Below are 19,872 nucleotides of genomic sequence, written 5' to 3'. Positions count from 1 at the left end.
TTCTGTAGGAGGAGTCCATGGGAAACCATATCAAAAGCCTGGGAGATACCCAGGTAGACAGCGTTCACTGCAGGCTCCACATCAGCCAAGCAGGTTCATTTGTTGTAAGAAGCAATCAGGTTTGTTAAGCAAAATGTGTCCTTGGTCAATCTCTGCTGGCTTTTCCTAATCATGGACTCCATTTGACTTGTAAGAGCACCCAGGAATATTTTTTCCATAGGTTTCCCAGAGAATGAAGTAATACAGATGGGCCTATAGTTTTCTGAGTCCTCTCTAAAGTCCTCGTAGACAGGAGTGACATTAGCCTTCTTTTAGTCTTCTTGGATGTCCCCCAAATACCACAACTCAAAAATTATGGAGAGTGCCCCCACAGCTATATGGGCCAACTTTGCTTGGTTGGATACTGTCAGAGCACATTGATGTGTAGAGGTCAAGCTCCTTTAATAGCTCACACACCAACCGTTCCTTCACAGATACTGGGTCTGTGTTTGCATCAGCCAGGATTTTTTCACAAGGCTTGAAGCTGATAGAAGGACAAGGATGAAGAAAGTGTTGAGTACCTATGCCTTTTCAGCCTTGTTGGTGACTAGTTAATCTCTCGTTAAACAGCAGGAAAATACTTTCCTTCGGTTTCCTCTTGTTTACATACCTATCCTGGTTTCACCTGGCATAGAATTTATTTTCATCCTTGTACCTGGCACAATGCTCTGTTTTAAATTGGTATGAGAATAATGTTGATTACACCGTAATGTTTTAGTTCTTGCTAAGTTGTGTTTGCCCAACAGCAAAGACTTTTCAGTACTCCATGCTCTGCCAGTGAGAGGCTCCACAAGAAGCTGTGGGAAGGCATGGTCAGGACAGCTGACCCCAGCTGGTCAAAGGGATATTCCATACCACAGAAGGCCCTGCTCAGTACATGAACTGGGGTGGGGGGTGGTTGGAAGGGACCTGTTGCTGCTTGGGGCTGCACTGAGGTCAATGGTGGTAAGGAATTGTTTTGTGTAATTGCTTGTGTTTCTTAGGTTTTGTTCCTCTCTCTTATTTTCCTGTTTTCATTTTACTTTATTATATTTAAATCATTAAACTTTTCTTATCTCCACCCATAGGTTTTATTTTTTCCCTGATACTCTGCTCTGTTCCACTGGGATGCGGTGTATGCATGGTACTTTGTCATGGTCTAAGCCATGATAGTACTTGCAGAACTCTTGTAGTTTTTGGCATCTCACAAATTTCCATTTGAGCTGAGGTTTTGCTTTTCTAACTTCATCTCTGCACACACTCGCCATGGCCTTATGCTTACTTGGATGTAATCTTGAAACCCAGAAGATGCACAGAGAACTGTGACAAGGTGTTTGGTAAGTTTTCCATTCCTCCTTTATCAAGATTGAAGAAATTGAGATAGGAATGCACCGTGGGGCCATTCTAGGGTTTTAAGTAGCCAGAAGTGGCTGGAATGGGTGCTGCAATGTCTGTGGGAGAGAGTGCTTAGAAAGTTTTACAGTTAAATGGAAGGGTTTTTTCTCTTTTTTATTTTATGGTAAAGCAGTTATAGATAGCCACCTATTTGCTGTTTTGATCCTTCTTCCTTTCCCTTTTCTCCTAGGTGAAGGATATCAAGTATTGAATGGTACAAATATTCCTGGTATAACTTGTGCCCTACCGAGATTTTCCCTGACCTGGAGGAGTTCAGTCCTGAGTGATTCTTCCCTGAACATTATAAGGAAAAGTACCTGTATAGTTCCCAAATATTTAATGTTGTTGACAGTTTTCATGCATCCATCACTTTGTAACTGACATTTCTGGTTTCACTAGGGGCTGATGTGAAGAATATTTCACCCCTATTTTCCCTTTCAATCTTGTGATTGTTTTCATGGTAGGCTTTTCAGCTGAGTGGAGATGTCATGGTGTCAGTAGCAGGGCTGCTGCTGGGGTGGCCTCTCTGAGAAAAGGCTAGAGAGGAGAACACAGTTCCTGCTGGCTCCACTCTGGATCCACTGCAGGACAGAGCTGAGCTAAGCAGCCAAACCGGTGGCACTTCAGTGAAAAAGTATTTACAAGTGTACAAAAAAAAACTAAGAAGAGAAGTGTGGGGAGGGAAAAGAGAGGGAAACAGCAATGCAAACACCAAGCTCTGAAGGAGAAGGAGGGAATGGTCCAGGTTCCAGAGCAGAGATTCCTCAGCAGCATGTGGAGAAGCTATGCTGGAGCAGAAGAAAAGAATGAGGAGGGAGCAGCGGACAGGAACTTTTGTCTTTGTTTTTAGCTTCCTCATTATCTGTTTTTAACTGCCTGTAAATTAAATTGAATTTCCAAATTTGGCTCTGTTTTGCCCAAGATGGTAACCAATAAGCAATCTTTCAGTCTATTTTGGCTCATAAGCTTTTGTGTCCTGTTGAGGGAGAGGAGTGAATGGGGGGTCTGACTGCTGGCCAAGGCTAACCCACATCAGCTTCTAAGAGGATGTACAGCTATGACTGTGTTATGTGCATGCACATGAAATGTGGACAAAGAACTTCCTAGAGCAAATACTGATACCAAATCTTCCATGCTGCAAGAATGCAGGTAGCAGATTTGCAGTGCTGTGCTTCTGTGCCCCACAAGTTTTTCCTAGCCTTAAACTGCCCTGTTTATTCATTCTTCATGACTTCTGGCTCACTTCATGTAGTGTGTTGCATGCTGCTACATGCTTTCTTTAAACTTGCTGGAGTTTAGCAAGGGAGGCCCTGTACAATCTAGCCAAATCACGGAGAAGTGGGCGGAATCTTCAATTGTGACCTTGGAGGAGTTGTGATCATCCAGCTTGGGAGTGTGTCCTTTCTTGGAAACATTGATAAATAAACACAGGTGTGGTGCTTTGGTAGCTACTTAGTGTTGTCTATTAGTTATGCAAACACAACTAGCACCTTATCAGAATTGCTGTGAAACAGTAGTCCATGTTCTGGGGCATGAGTGGTGGTCTCTGTTATTGTAAGTCACAATTTTATTCTGGTAGGGAACATTATGATTTCTTAGCGGGCAGGCTTTTGTATTCTGTTACGGATAATTCATTCATGTAAAATGTCTTGTAGTGAAGGAGCAAAACAGTTGCTGCTGTACAGTGAACCCTAGATTGCAGAAACCAAGCAAGGTATGCTTGATGGAGTTGGCATCAAACCAATCAGTGTCTCTGAAAAACAGCTGTGGTCTCTGTCACAAATGCTGTTAATGTCCTTTACCTGTGTGAGAAAGCGCCCACAGAAGGATTTGAAGCTGGAGTCTTCCTCAGGATTTGTTCTTGGAAGACTAAACTTCGGGTGTGAACCTTTAGTAGCCTTGTTTGGGCATGAAATTTAGTATCAGGTCCTAAAATTCCTCTCTGAGGACTGGGGAGATCTCTGAGCTCTCCACCTGTCCAGCTGATGACATATTTTTAAATGGAGACATACTGTGTTACGTTTTCTTTGTCTAGGTGATGGCTATTGATGTCTACATATAGCCTCTTTATTTTAGAGTAGCTTTCTGCATAAGGGTTAATCATGTTGCAATGGTGTGTGTTTAGAAAGAGAGAAGCTCTTGCTAAGAAAGCCTTAAGAAAAAAACAATTTTTCAGAATGGGTTGTGTACTTTTCTGTCCAGCTTGGCTGCTGATCTATTCAGCTTGTACTTCAGCTTGGCTGCTGAGCTCAGCTATGGTCTGCAGTGGATCCAGAGTGGAGCCAGCAGGAACCCCCCCTCTGTTGTATCAGATCCGCTTTAGACTTGATTTGCTTTGATTTTGTTTTGTTTTGGTTTTTTTCTTGCTGCTAATGATGATTTTATTAGTTTTTCTTATTGAAGAATCCAGGCTTCATTCTAGGGACCAGCAGAAGCCTGTGTTGTCATTTTGTTTCATGGCTGACACAGCTGCCTAACAAGTTGCTTGTCTTCTGCCAGCACAGGTAGATTGGCTTCCATTTAGGCAAGAGGCTGAAGAAGAGAAGGTTTGCACTGTTACAAGCATTTATAAAAACAAAGATTCACTAACCAGTGGAGTGCTCACAGAAATCCAACACTGAACAATAGTTCCCAGGGTAAAAAGGAAATGCTGATCACAATCTGGTAGAAAACATTTCCTACAGAACATCCTCCAAGTTTTGTTGTGATTCCAGGTCTTGGTGACATAATTAGGCCTCAAAGATGCTAGACCTCTCATTCCTTGTTTGTTGGGTATATATCTTTTATGTCTCATTCCAGTGTTTCTGCTGTTTTTTATTAACATCATCACTGTTGCCAGCTGCTGGCAGGATGCTGCAATGTTTGCTTTGCAGTGTTCCCTACTGCTTTCCCAATGCCTTTCCACCTTCTTGCTGCTTCACAGGGTTTTTTGGGGTTTTGGTGTTTGGGTTTTTTGTTTTTCCTGTAGAAGGAGTAATCAGCAGTTAGAAGTACAGATTTTTGACTCAGAAGCACAGATAGTCACTTAATCTAATTATTGGTGCATTTAAGGCAAATTTAAGGCAACAAACTGCAAGACTTTTTGTAAATATGAGAGTATAATTATTCAGCTGATCTCTGTGTTAGAAATACAAAAGGTGAGTCTCTTTGTCCTGGGTGTTTGCTTCCTTCCTAGGTTGTCACCTGAACAAAAGATGGGACTGATGGTTGTCTAACTTGCCTATGTGTTTGCAAGACTGGGCATATATCTGCTGCTTTCTGTCACAAACCATTACAAATAACAGCAAGGGTAACAAAGTTCATTTCCAGCTGTTTACTGTGCAGAAAGATACAGCAGTCAGCGTTTATGATAAAGTCTCTGCTGGGAGATTGCAAGAACAAAGTGCCAAAATTTACTCTCCTCTGATGCCAAGGGTCACAGAAGCTTACTTAACTTCTGATGTTCTGAGCTTTCTGTTAGTTTTTATCTTAGTTGTTTTGTTTATGCTATTTGTTGATTTGCTAAAAATGCTTTTGCAGTCAGTGCAGTCATTTTTGGTACAAAGCAAAGAGGATAAATGTGACTATGGCCATACACACATACCATTTGTGCTTTATTTTGAGGGTGAAGTTTTGTGAATTGGCTGTGAACCATGCTGCCTCTACCAAAATTCTGTTTGACTAAAAGGTTTCTGAGCACCCACTTTGAGAAACAGATGCTGAGTAGCCATGCAGCAGTGAGAAGAGACCCTGGATCCTCCTGAGGCAGGAGGGGCAGCAGTGTATATGGTGGGTTTGGTACTGTGAGTACCCAGGCACTTTGCAAGTTGGGGCACTGGTGCTGGTGCTGCCAGTTGTTTTACTGGTACCCTTTAGCCTGTGCCTGCCTGAGCATTCAACAATGAGATCAGTAAAGGCCATTTGAGCTGAGAAGCATCAGTATGCTTTGAGGTGCTGCTGTTGATCAGGGTCTTTATGGGCTTTGGTTTTTGTAACCCTTTGAAGCCATCAAACCAGCTGAAAAAGGGTATTCTCTATCTGGCCCTTTAGTTATGTTGGACAGCACTGGAGCAGTTCTGTATGGCAAAATGGTGTTGAGCACCTGAGAACAGATTGAGAAAGATGATATTGAGAAAACTCATCTATCCCAAATCAGCAAAAAGGTGTTTTTTTCTCTTGATGGTACTTTGTTTTTTCCTTGTGAGGTATTGCATGGCCTGCAAAGAAGGTTCTTGCTCATCACTTGGCTCGAACCGACTGTTCCCTCTGGCTTGCCTGCCACCAGGAAATGCTAGAATGCAGCGTCTCCGTAAGAGTGTCTTTCAACTCTGTTTATTTTCTTGGCAAGAAGCTACGCCAGTGGCTTGTGGGGTGGCTCCGCCTCCTGCTCTTCTGGCCAACTTTTCTGCAGTGCCGAGTACAGGCAGCACCAGTTTCGCAGCAGGGATCAAGGCTCAGGGCAGGAGGCTGAGAGGTGATGATGGATGTCGTGGAAGGACTCTCAGGGAGACTCCAGCTGCTGCCATGGGGAGCTGGCATCATTGCTCTGCTTGTGACAATAGTGACTGTGTGCTCCCTGCCCTCCCTGATGGAATACTGGAGGCAATGGCGGATGCTGAAGTCCATCCCGGGTGCCAGCCCCTGCTATCCTGTGCTGGGAAATGCCCTACTCTTCGAGCGGAAAGGAGAAGGTAATGCCAGCTCACACTGTAGCCCAGCTGTGAGGTCCCTGCACTGCCTGGGCTTAGCTGGAGGAGCCAGTCGTGGTGAGGTGCTTTTATGCCTGAGCAATGGAAGCAGACTGGGGTATCAGAGGATGTGCTGTTGCCTTTTGGTCTCTCTGGGCAATGTGCTGAGGTGAACAGTATGAGGAGTGGGCAGTGAAGAAGAAAGGAGAGGAACTGCATAAATGTGGCCTTATTAGTCTCAAAGACTAACTGGAGGTTAAATCTGACAGCAGCTGCTGCTGGGCTCAGACTGTTAAGTTGTTGGTAGGGCGGGGCATGAACGCTGTGGAATGTGTTTGAGTGAGAGGGCAGTGTGCTGTGGGCTCTTGCAGGAAATGCTGGTTCACAAAGTTGAACACTATGTTCTCATGACTTTTTTGGATGTGATCCAGACAAAGCTTGAAACAATTACCTTCCCCCAAGCAAGCATGTGCAAGGGACTTTAGCATGCCAAATTGTTTTTACCTGGGCTCACTTCCCAAATCATCTGTAGCTTAGATTTATGTGTTGAGTGTGAAAGAACTTGCTGAGCATTTATGGTGCATCACAAAAAAGCAAATCCTTTTGTTCTTGAACTGATTAATGGGACCTTCTTTTTGCCTGGCACATGAGAGAGCACTAATGTGCTGGATGTTCCTTTTCCATTTGGTACTCATATTTTAACAGGAACATATATCTTAAGGAGTTTGTGGTATGGAAGTGTTGCTGAGTCTGCTGCCACACTCCTCTGTGTGTGTTTGTGATGCCTGTGTATGCCAGTTCTGCTCTGTGCATGTGTTGCTGGCTGTGCTGCTGTGTATGCTGCCGGAAGAGAGACTAATGGGTCATGGGAGCATGGTGAAGTCAAGTGAGAGTACAGCACTGGAACACAAATTGCCCAGTGCTGGCCCATGCTGAGACACGGTGCCTCTGTTCACAAGGCACACTGTCATATCTTTCCTCTGGGTCCAGTCCCACATCTAAGGACAAATATGAGACAACTGCGGTGGATGTGAGGGCAGGCAGATTTCCGCAAAGTTGACTTTGGGGAAGCAGTAGGAGGATGATAGGATATTTATATAAGCTGGACTGAGAGATTAATCTTTTTTTTTTTTCTTTCTTATCCTCTTTTTAAAAAAATCTTTAAAAACCCAAAGCAAACTGGAACATTGCTTCTGTCTCCAGCAATTTGATATGAACTCTGATCTTCAGTGTAGTCCCTAATCTCATTTGTTAGCAGAAACCACATAGCTCTCGTGTTTTAGTTAAGGAATCACATAGCTCCCATGTCCAGCCTTCTTTGTTCTTGTTTATTTATGTAAAAATGGGTAAAATTTGTGGTTTATAATAATTTTTATTAAAAATATATAAAAAAACTTTTAAAAAGGGTAGTGTTCTATAACAGGGATGAAAATAGCTTTTCATATGATGAGGATTTTTTTAATTGGAATTGCTAGACAGTTGCTGGAAGATGGGCTATTTTAATCACAGCAATGTTTGGAAAAATGTTTTAAAAATAGTAAAATAATCTGACACTGAATCGTGTTGAATGAGGTGTCATTAGAACTTTTTGTAAGTCTAGGGAAAGCTGTATTTGGGCATCTATTAGGAAACTATCCTTTTATTTTTCTTTTTTTTTCTTTGATTTGGGGACCTTTGAATTTTCAACTCTGCAGAGGCTTGTAAAGGTATCATTTGTTTAAGCTTGTTTCTGAAAGGGCAAAGTGTTTAATCCTTGAACATCCTGAGAGTAGTCCCCACTCTAATATTGTGGAATGAACCTGATTGTCCTCCATGATGAGATAGTGTCAAAGACTTTTTTGAATTAAATCAAACACCATTGACTCTTTACCCTGCCAACAGATTCAGCTGTCTCCAATGCTTTCTCTATAGCCGAATGTACAAGATATGGAGTGGATAATTGCAAAAGAATGTGGGAGGAGTATTTGCTGGTTTGCTGAGCTCACTGGTGTGAAGTCCAACTGGCAGCTGGACAGCAGTGGTGTCCCTCAGGTTGATCTGTGGCATAAATGGTGTTCTTCTGTGCCTGAAGAGATTAGGATACCTGAATTTTAAAATCCACAGGTGTAAAATATGCTGCTAGATCACAGCAGCAGGTTAAAACTACAAGAAAATCACAATTGCAGGGCTTGGGGTGCTGGAGTTCATTACAGAAGCCTTGCTTATTTTGTAAATTCCCCTTGTTGAAGCTCTACTCTGATTTTCTATTCCAGATTTTTTTAAACAGATAGAGTTTTATACTGAAAAGTTCAGAAGTTGGCCACTGTTCAAACTTTGGATAGGACCAGTGCCTGTCATATTTTTGTATCACCCTGACAGTGTGGAGGTGAGTATGCTGGTCTCCTGTGTATTCTACTGGGATGCAGAGCAGTGCCCAACATGTTACTTCTATTACTCAATGTAATTTTTGTTAAAAGGGGCTTGGACTGATTTGCTTTGGGATAGTCCTCTGAGTTAGTGGTAAACAAAGGCATAAAGTAAAGGAATATAAAAAAGCATAGTCATAGGGCACTGGGGGGAATACTGAACATGACCTGCAAATGAAAGCATCTAAGAAGCATCTCCTTTAGCTTGGTTTTCACATGTGTGAAAGCTTCTACTCCCAAGATTGGAACAAACAAGCAGATTGCAGGGAATATGGGACCACTGAAATAATGATAGAACATTATGAAATTCAGGTTGCAATGCTTGTGTCTCTTTGACAGACTTCTGCATTAAAACTTAGTGGGTCTGTTTTGATGCTATGAAATGTAGTCATAAGTTTTGCTGCCAACAGTGATTGTCCGTGATCTAGTGAGACAGTGTTGTTTGTCTGTTGGAGTGTTTATTGAAGAAATAGTGAAGAAATCTCTCTCCATCTAACAAGTAATATTTTTTTCTCACTGTTAATTTTTCTGACAGGCTATTCTGAACAATTCAAAACATATAGAAAAATCATACCTATACAAATTCCTACATCCATGGCTGGGCACTGGACTTCTGACAAGGTATAATGTAAAATGAAGTGAAGGTGCACTGCTACCTTTTTGAAATTTGCAGGGTATATGATAACAAGAGGTCTTGATGGCAGGAATGCTGTATGTATTTCTGAACAAAGAGATTGTGTGCATTGCTTATCTCAGCTGGTCATGTTGCAGACCAGTAGGATAGGCCTGAGGTTGGCGATGCTTTGGGGTAGGATCGGAGAGTATGTGCACCCTTTCCTTTATTTCATTCATGAAGTAGAGAATTGTGAGAAATGAGCCTGGGTAGGAGCATAAATCAGGAGTGGAGAAAGGAAGGAGCAGCGGTATAAGGGTTTGGTGTCCTCCAGTCTTGGAATGGGAAAGGAAGGATTGGTCTGGATGATGCAGATATTCAAGAGTCAGAGCAAGGTAAGTATAGATTGTCTTTGGTACCTTTGAGCCTCTTCTGGGTTTTTGAAAAAGGTCCAGGTCCCAGTGTTAGTGGTTAACTTTGTTGCTTGTTTGGAGCCCTCAAATGTGGACTCCTCATGCTTTATGATGGGACCATGGTATTGTAAAAGCCAGGTGTGATCATGTGGTGTGGGAAGTACAAGTTCATGGAATAGGACAAGGCATGCATTTTATCCTGAGTTTTGTTCATGGCCTGTAAGAAGGCAGTAATTAATCAGTAGCAGAGTGCAGAGGTGAAGTCCACGAACATCAGGCATGGTGTATCCTCACTGTTCTTCCTTACTGGTTGTTTTGTCTTTCATAGATGTACAGAGGTATTTTGACTTTCTTGTGCTTGTACAAACATAATGGAGGAAAATGTTCCAGTCTCTGCTGATTAGGGGCAGCTGTGGCAGACAGCAAGAAAATATGCTGGCCTGTGGAGTGCCCTAATAGCAAATTAACAGGGACAGTGGTGTGATAGTTTTACCCTGTAAGCAGAAGTGCCAGCTAGGGCATGTTATTTAGAAAAAGTGAACAGGAACCCCCGGGAAGCTGGTGACACTCACTGTGGCTCCATGCTTGTCACCGGCATGTGGGAAGTGATCGCCTTTCTCCAAGGAAGTAGACTGTAGCCATGCCTTGAGGCAGTCATTTTCATGATATCTCTAGGCCCTAGTTCTCTGCAGGCCTCATTTCATGGTCAGTGGATGGAGGCAAGCACAACCACTGATTCAGAGAGAGGGTGGGGTGGTTGAGACTTGATGCTGAATAGCTGGTTTGGCCTCTGGCTGGCTTCTGCTTGGTCCCTCTGGGCCTGTGCACTGACTAACAAGGATGTACTGTCTGGAGGCTTTTTGGCATCTCCACTGGTTGAGATCAGCTGGAGAAATGGTGGATTCTGCTTCCAAGAGACCTAGAGCAAGAAATATTTCCATTTGCTCCTTCTGTGGGGTGCTATGAACAGCTTGAAGAGACATCTACAGTGTGTCCATCTCTTCCAGGCTGCAGTATTCACTGGGGTACTTCCTGTAGTGGTGAGGATATTATTTTTGGCTTGGAGTGTTTTAGCCTTCCTTCTCCCTATTAATTTTATAGCACTGGAGACAAGTGGCGGTCACGGAGGAAGATGATAACTCCCACATTCCACTTTTCAATCTTGAGTGACTTTCTAGAGGTCATGAATGAGCAAGGAAATATTTTGGTGAAGAAACTTGAGAAGCATGTTGACAAGGAGCCATTTAATGTCTTCATGGACATCACTCTGTGTGCCCTTGATATTATTTGTGGTAAGTCTTGTTCAGTTATTGTGGTAGAATTGTGAATGATGCAGAAGATCATGAGTTTAGTGGTGCCAGTTTGTGTAACATAATTGGAGAGCAATGTCCCTGCATATTTTCTAAATACATTTCCATCTTTGCCAACCTTTTCCCCAGGATTTACTACTTGCAACTGAGCAGCTGAGTTTTGGCACTGGCAGGACAGAGGTGGCACTCTGAAGTGAGGTTTTCTTGAGGAGCAGGATTCCTGGGCATGGAAATACAAAGAAAGCTAATTCCATGCAAAGGGATATGTGTATTCAGTTGTCAATGGGATGGTGGTGATAGTCAGAAGCTGGGAGTAGTAGTAACTCACTGTGTATACTGCATTTCACTTTGTACTTTTGTACTTGTGAAAAGTTGATGTTTTCATCCTAGAAACAGCAATGGGCAGGAATGTGGGTGCCCAGAAGAATAAGGATTCTGACTATGTTTCTGCTATCTACAGGTAAATGCACATTTTCCTTAGTTATTTTTCAGTTGAGCTGGAATTAATGCTGGTGGTGTCAGGAAGAAAGGCCAGAGAGTCAGAAGGAGGGATGTAAAGCATTCAAAGAGACTAACCCTGAGTCACTAAATACCCTGGAGGTGTTTGATAAGACGTGTTCCTGCGGCACATAGGGTGTAGCAATGGACTGGATTAACAGTAGGCTAACAGTTGGACTCGATCTACAAGGTCTTTTCCAACATAAATGAATCTGTGATTCTATGATCTCACTCTTAACTTTTGATGGAGCTTGTTGAGACAGGTATGATAAAAAACAGGGGTAGGTCTGAAAGGTTTGATTATCATCAGTTCCTTGGCCTTTTCCAAATTGTAGCACAAGTGTGCTTGAAGTCAATAATAATTACTCTGCAGCTAAAGCATGTGCAAGAGCTGAATTGCAATAACAATCAGCCCTTCCAAATGTACTCTACTTGTGTTTGAGCATACTTGAAGTCTCATATTTTTAATTTTAAATACATTTTAAGTCCTTTAATGTGCAGTCTGGTGTCTGGACGTTCAAGTAGGAACGCAATGCTCTCAGAAACTGTTTGAGCTCTTGGGGCAGATATTTTGGGAGCCTGGCCTGAGTAGTCTTTACAAGACTGTCAATGCTTTGCTGAAGTGGGGTGTGATGGGATTGGATGACTTAATAGGACTGTTTCAAGAGGATTTGGACTAAATGAGAATATGCTGTCCTTCTCAGATATCAATACTTAAAGAAATAAAACATGGTGAGGCTGGGATAAGTAAACAGAAATTTTGAGATGGTGTAAAATCAAGACGCACATGTGAATGGCCTTCCTTTCAAATAATGGGTTTAAACCTACACAATATGTTAAGTTCTACTTCATTAGGATACATAGAAGTTTTGTTTTCTTTTTTGTTTTTTTTTTCTTTTGTTTGTTTGTTTGTTCTTGAAATGTGCTATAATTTGGTGTTTTTGTCAAGTAATGTTACATGATATAATTGTTTTGTCCCTAGGATGGGTGATCTAATCCAACGGCGACAGATGAGCCCTTGGCTTTGGCCTGACTTTTTGTATGTGTTGTTCAAAGTAGGAAGAGAGCACAATAGGAAGCTCAACATCCTTCACAATTTTACAGATATGGTACAGAGTCTTTGAAAGAAAATATTACCTATAATATTTATAATGATAATTTTCATTGTTGGATTAAAGTTTTTCACACAGATCTTCCAAATGGGGATAAGGTTCAGCCTCCTTGATATGCTGTCTCTCTATTGTGATGCTGAGGAATTCCCTGAAAAGAAGACAAGAGCTGACTTCCCTTTTAGTATCTCTGCTGAATTTAAACAAGAAAGTAGACTACTCCAGGGGAGTGGCAGAACTTGCAGGTCCTTGAAAACTGAAACAAACAGCAGAAATTCATTGAACTCTTGTTCTGCCTGAAAAGCACCACATCTGGGTGACTTCCAACAACTCACTTCCAAGTTTGGAGCAGTAAACATAGGGATCTGCATGGTAGTGCCACTGGTTTCAGCCCTCAGAAACTGAAGCCTGTGTTCATTTTCCCCTATTCAGAACAGAACTGCTGAGAGGAGCAAACACATGCTGGTCCTCACATCAGCAGTGAGGCATTATGATACAGAAATCATTAGGCATGCATTACTCACTTGGCATAAAATAAAGTTTTTTCTCACTTTGTTAGACTGTGGAAGTAACAGCCCTTTCTCTCCCCAAATAATTCCTACATTATTCTTACCAAAGTTTGTCCTCCCAAATCTCTTCTAATAAGTATCTGATGGTATCTCTGATGGTATCAGAGAGGCTGCTTTCCCAATGCATGTACCCTATGATGTCATTGTATCAATGTCTTTGACAAAGGAAATAATCTTTGATCTTTGGCTACAGATAATGAGCCACATTGTGGGTTTTTTTCTTGCTGCCTTTTATTGGAAATTGCAGCAGTGAGTCATGAGAGAGGCTCTTAACACTTGTACTCTTCCCATGCTGGGCTGGTGCACTGAAGAATATAAACAACCAAATCATAGAAGATGACAAAGGACCATAAATAATAATTGCATCTATGTAGGTGCTGAGAGCAAGCACTGAGGTGAAGGATTAGTCAATATGTGACACACATGCATGTTAAATGAGGAAAACAATGTGTGTGCATGGAACTGTACGATTTTTCTGCCATTCAGTGATTCCTCCAAACAGAAATGCATACTCTACACCCTTTTAAATTATTTTGTTGTTTTTAAGAGCAATGCGAGTTTATTGAAGGGTTCTGTTTTGACTTTGCAACAACAATGGCAACAATAAGAAATTTATGTCTGTTACTGGGTTTGTACTTTGGCCTAAAAAAGGGAAATTCAGCCATTGCTTTCATACTTGGGAAAATTTGGGAAGCTTTAGTGTAGTGGGTTCGGCAATACTGTGTGTAGCCTTGACACATGGTTCTGGGATCCCCTGGCTTCTCTTCAGTTTTCTGAGTTTTTTGGAGGTTGGAAGTGAGATCCTTCCTTAGTTCTCAGATGGGATAGAGAAGATCTTATTGGTGATCACAGTGTGGTGATTTTTTTGATATGCTGTTACCACTGTTGGCATTCATTATTGGTGTGTTCCAGATACTCTGGCTATGTTTACACTTCTTGATGGCCCCCAAGTTGTTTATGTAGCTTGGCTATTTTCTTGATTGCACAAAGGCTGTTCAAGGTTTATTCTTTTGCTTGGGGCAAGAAAGGTTGGTCGTAATTCACTACTAAGAAAAAGTCAGTTAAATTTCATGACCTAATGCTGACAGCTGAGCTAACTAGCTCATGTAGAGTGCTACAGATGGATGTTGTTTTGATAAGTTAGGACAAAACTGTATGAGGCAGACAGTGCGCTTGTGCTGAATTCATCACATCTGATGCAATGGTTCTAATCTCAGGTCATTGCAGAAAAAGCTGAAGAACTTAAAAACACCCAGCAAAAGAAACATGATAATGATGGTGACTCTGAAGAAAGTGGTTCCAAAAAGAGAAAAGCATTCCTGGACATGCTGCTGAATGCAACAGATGATGAAGGGAAAAAATTGAGCTACAGGGACATTCGTGAGGAAGTGGATACTTTCATGTTTGAGGTAACCAAGGAACCCATTGGTTTATTGTTCTTTTGTTGTTGTTGTTGTTATTTTGGAAGGTTTTATTTGCTGGGGTTTTTTGTTTGTTTTTTTCCCTCCAAACCCAAGATTCAGAATTTTCAGGTGGTGACTCTTGTCTTAGTTCAGGATGTTGTTTTTAGCATGATGTTATTTAAGCCCTGGAAGCCTAAGAGAATATCTCAATGTTTCTATTCTACAGGGGTAGGATAGAAGCCTTGGTATGCCCTGGAAAAACTTTGGACAATGCACATGTGGCAGACCCTGCCTGTGTGAGCAGGGTCTACTCATGAAAGCAGGAGAGAAATGAAAACTTAAAGGCTGACATGGACCACGGGCTCTTGCCTTTTGTTGCAAGCTTCATTAACACTGAGGAGAGCTCTAAATAGTTTCACTGTTTTGACTTGCACTTTTTCATGTCTCCTCACATTTTTTCCCTTGCTACATTGCCTGCAGTCTTCTGGTTTTGTAGTCCACTGTACATCAATGCTTCATCTTGTAGAAACTTGTCCTAGAATGGCTTGGGTTGGGAGGGACCTTAAAGATGGTTTAATTACAACCCTCCTGCCATGGTCAGGGATGTCATCAACTAGAGTGGGTTGCCAGGGCCCATCCCACCTGTCCCTGAACACCTTGAGAGATAGGACATTCAAAACTTCTCTAGCCAGCATGTTCTTCACTAATCTCTGAGTAAAAAATTTCTTCCTAACATCTAATCTATTTTTTTCTCTTTTAGTTTACAATTATTCTCTCTTTTCCTATAAGTACCTGCTCATGTAAAATGTCACACTCCCTCTTTTTTTTTTTTTTTTTTTTTTTTTTTTTTTTTTTTTTTTTTTTTGTGTAAGTCCTGTAAGTCCTCTCTAAGTACTGAAAGGCCACAACCAGGTCTTCCCAGAGCCTTGTCTTCTCCAGGCTGAAAAACTCCAACTCTCTCAGCCTGTCTTCATAGGAGATGTGTCCCATCCCTCTGATTATCTTCAAGGCTCTTCTTCTTGTCTGATTCCCTAAGGGAGGATCTGAAGATTTCCACAAGTTTTCTTCCATTAGATGGACCTGAATTCTCTCAGAACAGCTTAATTCATAGCATCTTATTAATACTGTTGTAACCAAGAGAAACTCCCTTCTCATCTTGCCATTTCTGTACTACAGTAGCATCCTGAACTTCACCACAAGTGTGCTTTTTTAGTATAAAGATTCTATTTTGGTCAACTTTTCCCTTTTCTGGTCCTCCCTTTTTTATGTTTTTTTTTTCTCCCCTTCTTTGGTTCATGTTTTGTGTCTCCTTTCTTTTCCTCTCCTTCCAACAGTGCTGGGAACTAGTAGTTGATTCCGTCCCCATAGAAAACCAAGTATTTTCTTCTATGGCTTCTGTATTGTGTCTCACAAAACCATTTTTAGATACTTTTGAAAAGGTTGCAAGTTGTCTCCATTGTATCTCTCCTGTGACAGTCACTGGCCCCCATAGATGTTGACTGGAGAGTAACCAAAAAGATGAATATACATCTGATCCATTGTGTAGATATTGATAGTTCATGCAGCTCCTGAGAATCAGAAGAGAAGGGATTTTGCTTGAGTTGTTTCAAAACTTTCCCCTTTTGTCAGAACAATTGTGGATCACCTTTTATCTTGATAGTGAGTTGAATCATTCACTCTTGATTCATGTTTTTATCATGGTGATGGGACTGATAAGTCTTACTTTTCATACCAACTGCACACCTAAGTATTTACAAAGCCCACTGGTACATGGGAATAGAGTTGAAATGAATGTCTTTGTAAATCTGGACCTGTAGGGCCATGATACAACAGCAGCTGCTATGAACTGGGTCTTGTACTTGCTTGGACGTAATCCAGAAGTTCAGAAGAAGGTTCACAGGGAATTGGACGAGGTGTTTGGTAAGTCTCCATTCCCCCTTCTTTGGGGTTTTGCTGCATTTGTGAGTGGAAATGTGTTCAAAGCCTAGAAGTAGAAGGGAATTTAAGAGCATGCCTTGTGGCCCCTCTAGAGCTTTCAGCAGTTAGAGGTGCTTGGGATGGGTGTGGGAAGGTCTGTTTGGGTGTACAACCAAACTTAAGTCTTTGGGGCAAGATATGCATGTTTAATATATTTGTAACACCTTCTTGTATGTAGTCTTGGTGCATGATGAGAGTTTCTGAGGAGATCCAGGATGAGTTTGTTTAGCCAAAGACGGGGAGTTTTGGTCTTGGTCATCCCTGTGTTTGTTTTTGGACAGACAATACTGAACGTCCTGTTACAACGGAGGATTTGAAGAATCTTCGATACCTTGAATGTGTTGTGAAAGAAGCTCTTCGTCTCTACCCTTCAGTTCCCATGTTTGCTCGTTCCTTGAGAGAGGATTGCTTCATTAGTAAGTGGTGTTCTGTCTTTGCCACTTTCTCTTCTGTTAGCATTTCTGCAGTGGAGATGTTTCCCAAGAAAAGGACAGCATTGTTTTATTTTTTACTGTTCTGTTGTGTATAGGAAGTCACTTGTTGGTTTTTGTTTTGACTCTTCTTCTCCCCTTCTCTCCTCTCTTTAGGAGGATATCAGATACCAAGAGGTGCAAACGTCCTCGTTTTAACTTATGCCCTGCATAGAGACCCTGAGGTCTTCCCTGACCCGGAGGAGTTCAGGCCTGAGCGATTCTTCCCTGAAAATTCTAAGGGAAGGCATCCATATGCTTATGTGCCCTTCTCAGCTGGTCCCAGGAACTGCATTGGTATGTGTCTGGAGAGGAAGTCCTTGTAAGGTTCTGCTTTTGAATGTGGTAACTGAAACAGCAATGAGTACTGTTTGTATAGTGTTCTTCCTCATTCCCCACCTCTGAATCTGGGCACTGTGTGTCCTGCAAGCCACACACTTCCATTAGATAGACCTGAATTCTCTCAGAAGAGTTTAGTTCATAGACTCATATTAATGCTGTTGAGCTACCCCATTTGTTTCTTCTGAGGCATTTCCTATCTTCCTAGGGACAAGTGTCTATCCTGTTGATGTTTCTTCCTCACTGCTGTGCAGCCTGGCAGCATGTTTTTGGGCTCCTGTGTTAGGACATGATTGCTTCCTAATTTCTGATTCTCAGTATCAGCAACACAGATTAAGAGAAGACACATGTCCCACACCTGTTTTGCTCTGGAAACAGTTCATCTGTCTCTCTCAGGTTCTGAGCTGGATGTCCAAAGCATGCAATCTGCAACTGATGTATTCTTTCCCTATTTCTGACACTGTAGTTGATTTGGTGTCTTCTCTGTCATCCCAGAACTCGTCAGCACTTTCAGATGCCGTTGAGGTGCTTGGCATTTATCTGTGCTTCAAGTAGAGGCAGTGTTGTTTATATTGTAGAACATGTGAAAAGACTGTTCCCTGCGCTGATTTTAAGTGCAGATGCAGAACGTCCAAAAGTTGTCATGCTGTTACGATAATGGGAAATATTACTTCTTTTGGTTTTTTTGGTTTTGTTTGTTTGTTTTGGTTTCTGTTTTTGGGAGATACAATTGGTTTGTTTTGATTTGTCTCAGTGGTAGTAAGTGCCCTTTTCCATGAGAGCAGTAAACTAGGTCTTTCCTTGTTCCAAAGAGAAATTTAATTTAATCTAATTTAATATAACATGTCTAGCTAGTTCCTGAGTGTGCAGGAACATGTGCAGGAGAGGTGGTTCATAACTATAATTGCAAAAGTGCATAGTGTGTACATATGTAGGGACTTCTGTGTATATAATACAAAGGGGAGAACATAAAAAGTTCTCAGCCCTGTATTTTGTGTCCCATCTTCATTTTTTAGTTTTTGTGAACTGCCTTGTGCCACTTGATTTGGTTTCCCTCATGTTTCTCTGTTCTCATGTTTCTGCCTTCACCTATCTCTGGATTGTAAATTGAACTTTGCCCTCTGTGTTTCCAAATCATCAGTGTGTGTGAGGCTTAATGATCACTGAAGGAATCAGTGGAAGGTCTGTCTGTCATTCCAGTTGCATCTCCTTTGCTCCTCTCCACATATATGGAACCATGAGATTTTTCTCTCCCCACAGAGCCTGTGCTGCATCTTCTGCTCTGGTCTGCTATCCATCCCTCCTGCCCAGTCCTTTCAAGAGACGTGACTACGCTGTGTTTTGTAGTAGTTCCATATGAAGGGTTGACTTCATATGGAAGTACTACATGTTGCTGTTTGAGTTCTGTGTACTATGGGGCGGAGGACGGACTGTGGATTGTCCCAAGAAGGCCAGAGTTTTCATGCAGAGAAAAGTGCTAGTGTAACTTGTATCCATATGACCTTGATTTTGGCCTAAAGCTAGTTCTGTTCTTAAGTCCTGTGAGCATGCAAGTGCAGCAGCTGTTGATGCAACTTGACAATAACTAATTTTTTTCCTGCCCTGTAACTCATAGGTCAGCGCTTTGCACAAATGGAGGAGAAAACTCTTCTAGCCCTCATCCTGCGGCGCTTTTGGGTGGAATCGTGTCAAAAGCCAGAAGAGCTTGGTTTATGCGGAGAATTGATTCTTCGTCCAAATAAAGGCATCTGGATTAAACTGAAGTCTAGGAGACCAAATACTGGATCAGAATAAAAGGAATTTCGAGAGTTTACTTCCAAAAGTTTTCAATCTATTTAGGCTGAGACATATTTTAAAATCAAATATTTTGATGTCAGTCCAGAAATTTGTTAAAACTAGTTGCTATTGTTTTATTAAAGAAGATGCAGTAATAGCCCTAGTTGCTCTACTTTTATACTGCTTGTGAACTTCATGTTAATCTTTGAAATGCAAGCCTTTAATCCTTAAATTTTAGTGCCTTATCGGCTCAGATGAAACTTTTCTATTGCCACAGTGCCATAAAAACTAAGCTATGGTAATAACAGCAGCAATGCCTGTGATGAAGTGATCACCTTACATGCCATAGCATTTTCCAAGTAACTGGGAAGTCTCAAGTGTTTGTAAGGTTTTCAGGTTTCTTTTTTTCTGAAAAATACAAGGGATAATCCTTCTTCTTTGCATTTTTTTTTTTTTTTTGGTGATGATTGCCTCTGTAAAGACCACACAAAAATCTGTGATCATTTCACTCCTTCTTGGAAGCATTTAAAGTAGTTTGTAAGAAGGGAGTGGTCTGAATTATTTTTTAGCAAACTGTACCAAAAGGATTAACCATAGCAGGAACTAGACCTTATGCAAATTACACACAGGATTTCATAATGACAACAGCAATGTATTATTACAAATTTTGAGAATAAACTCATACCATGCCTCAATGTGGACTGAAATGGTACCTGTTGATATTGCATGCCTCTGTGCAGGTAAATTGCTGATGAATCATTGTTTTTAGCATCAGTTCCTCTAGGGTGATCAATCAACTAGATTTTACCATGCTGGTAAAAGCCAGTGTGCTCTTGCCTTCTAGTGCCCTAAAGGCAACCTACAGAGTTTTTTGCTAATTGATGTTGAAGAGGAATTACAGTGATGGAAT

At 41.5% G+C, this 19,872-nt stretch overlaps 1 protein-coding gene across 1 annotated transcript; it reads left to right on the top strand.

Annotated features, from left to right (window-relative positions):
• The first annotated feature begins 5,783 nt into the window (after positions 1-5,783).
• On the top strand, positions 5,784-19,116 carry LOC135446563 (cytochrome P450 4V2). Its single transcript, XM_064710494.1, has 11 exons — positions 5,784-6,083; positions 8,333-8,445; positions 9,021-9,106; positions 10,613-10,803; positions 11,212-11,281; positions 12,302-12,428; positions 14,215-14,406; positions 16,218-16,320; positions 16,659-16,793; positions 16,965-17,144; positions 18,802-19,116. Exons 1-11 carry the CDS (start codon positions 5,870-5,872, stop codon positions 18,978-18,980), a joined length of 1,590 nt encoding a protein of 529 aa, XP_064566564.1. The 5' UTR covers positions 5,784-5,869; the 3' UTR covers positions 18,981-19,116.
• The last annotated feature ends 756 nt before the right edge of the window (positions 19,117-19,872 follow it).

Source organism: Zonotrichia leucophrys, chromosome 4 (genome assembly GCF_028769735.1).
Source record: "Zonotrichia leucophrys gambelii isolate GWCS_2022_RI chromosome 4, RI_Zleu_2.0, whole genome shotgun sequence".
In the NCBI taxonomy this organism is placed as follows: Eukaryota; Metazoa; Chordata; class Aves; order Passeriformes; family Passerellidae; genus Zonotrichia; species Zonotrichia leucophrys.
The sequence above is the reverse complement of the archived record's forward strand: the minus strand, read 5'-3'. Positions and strand labels throughout refer to the sequence as shown.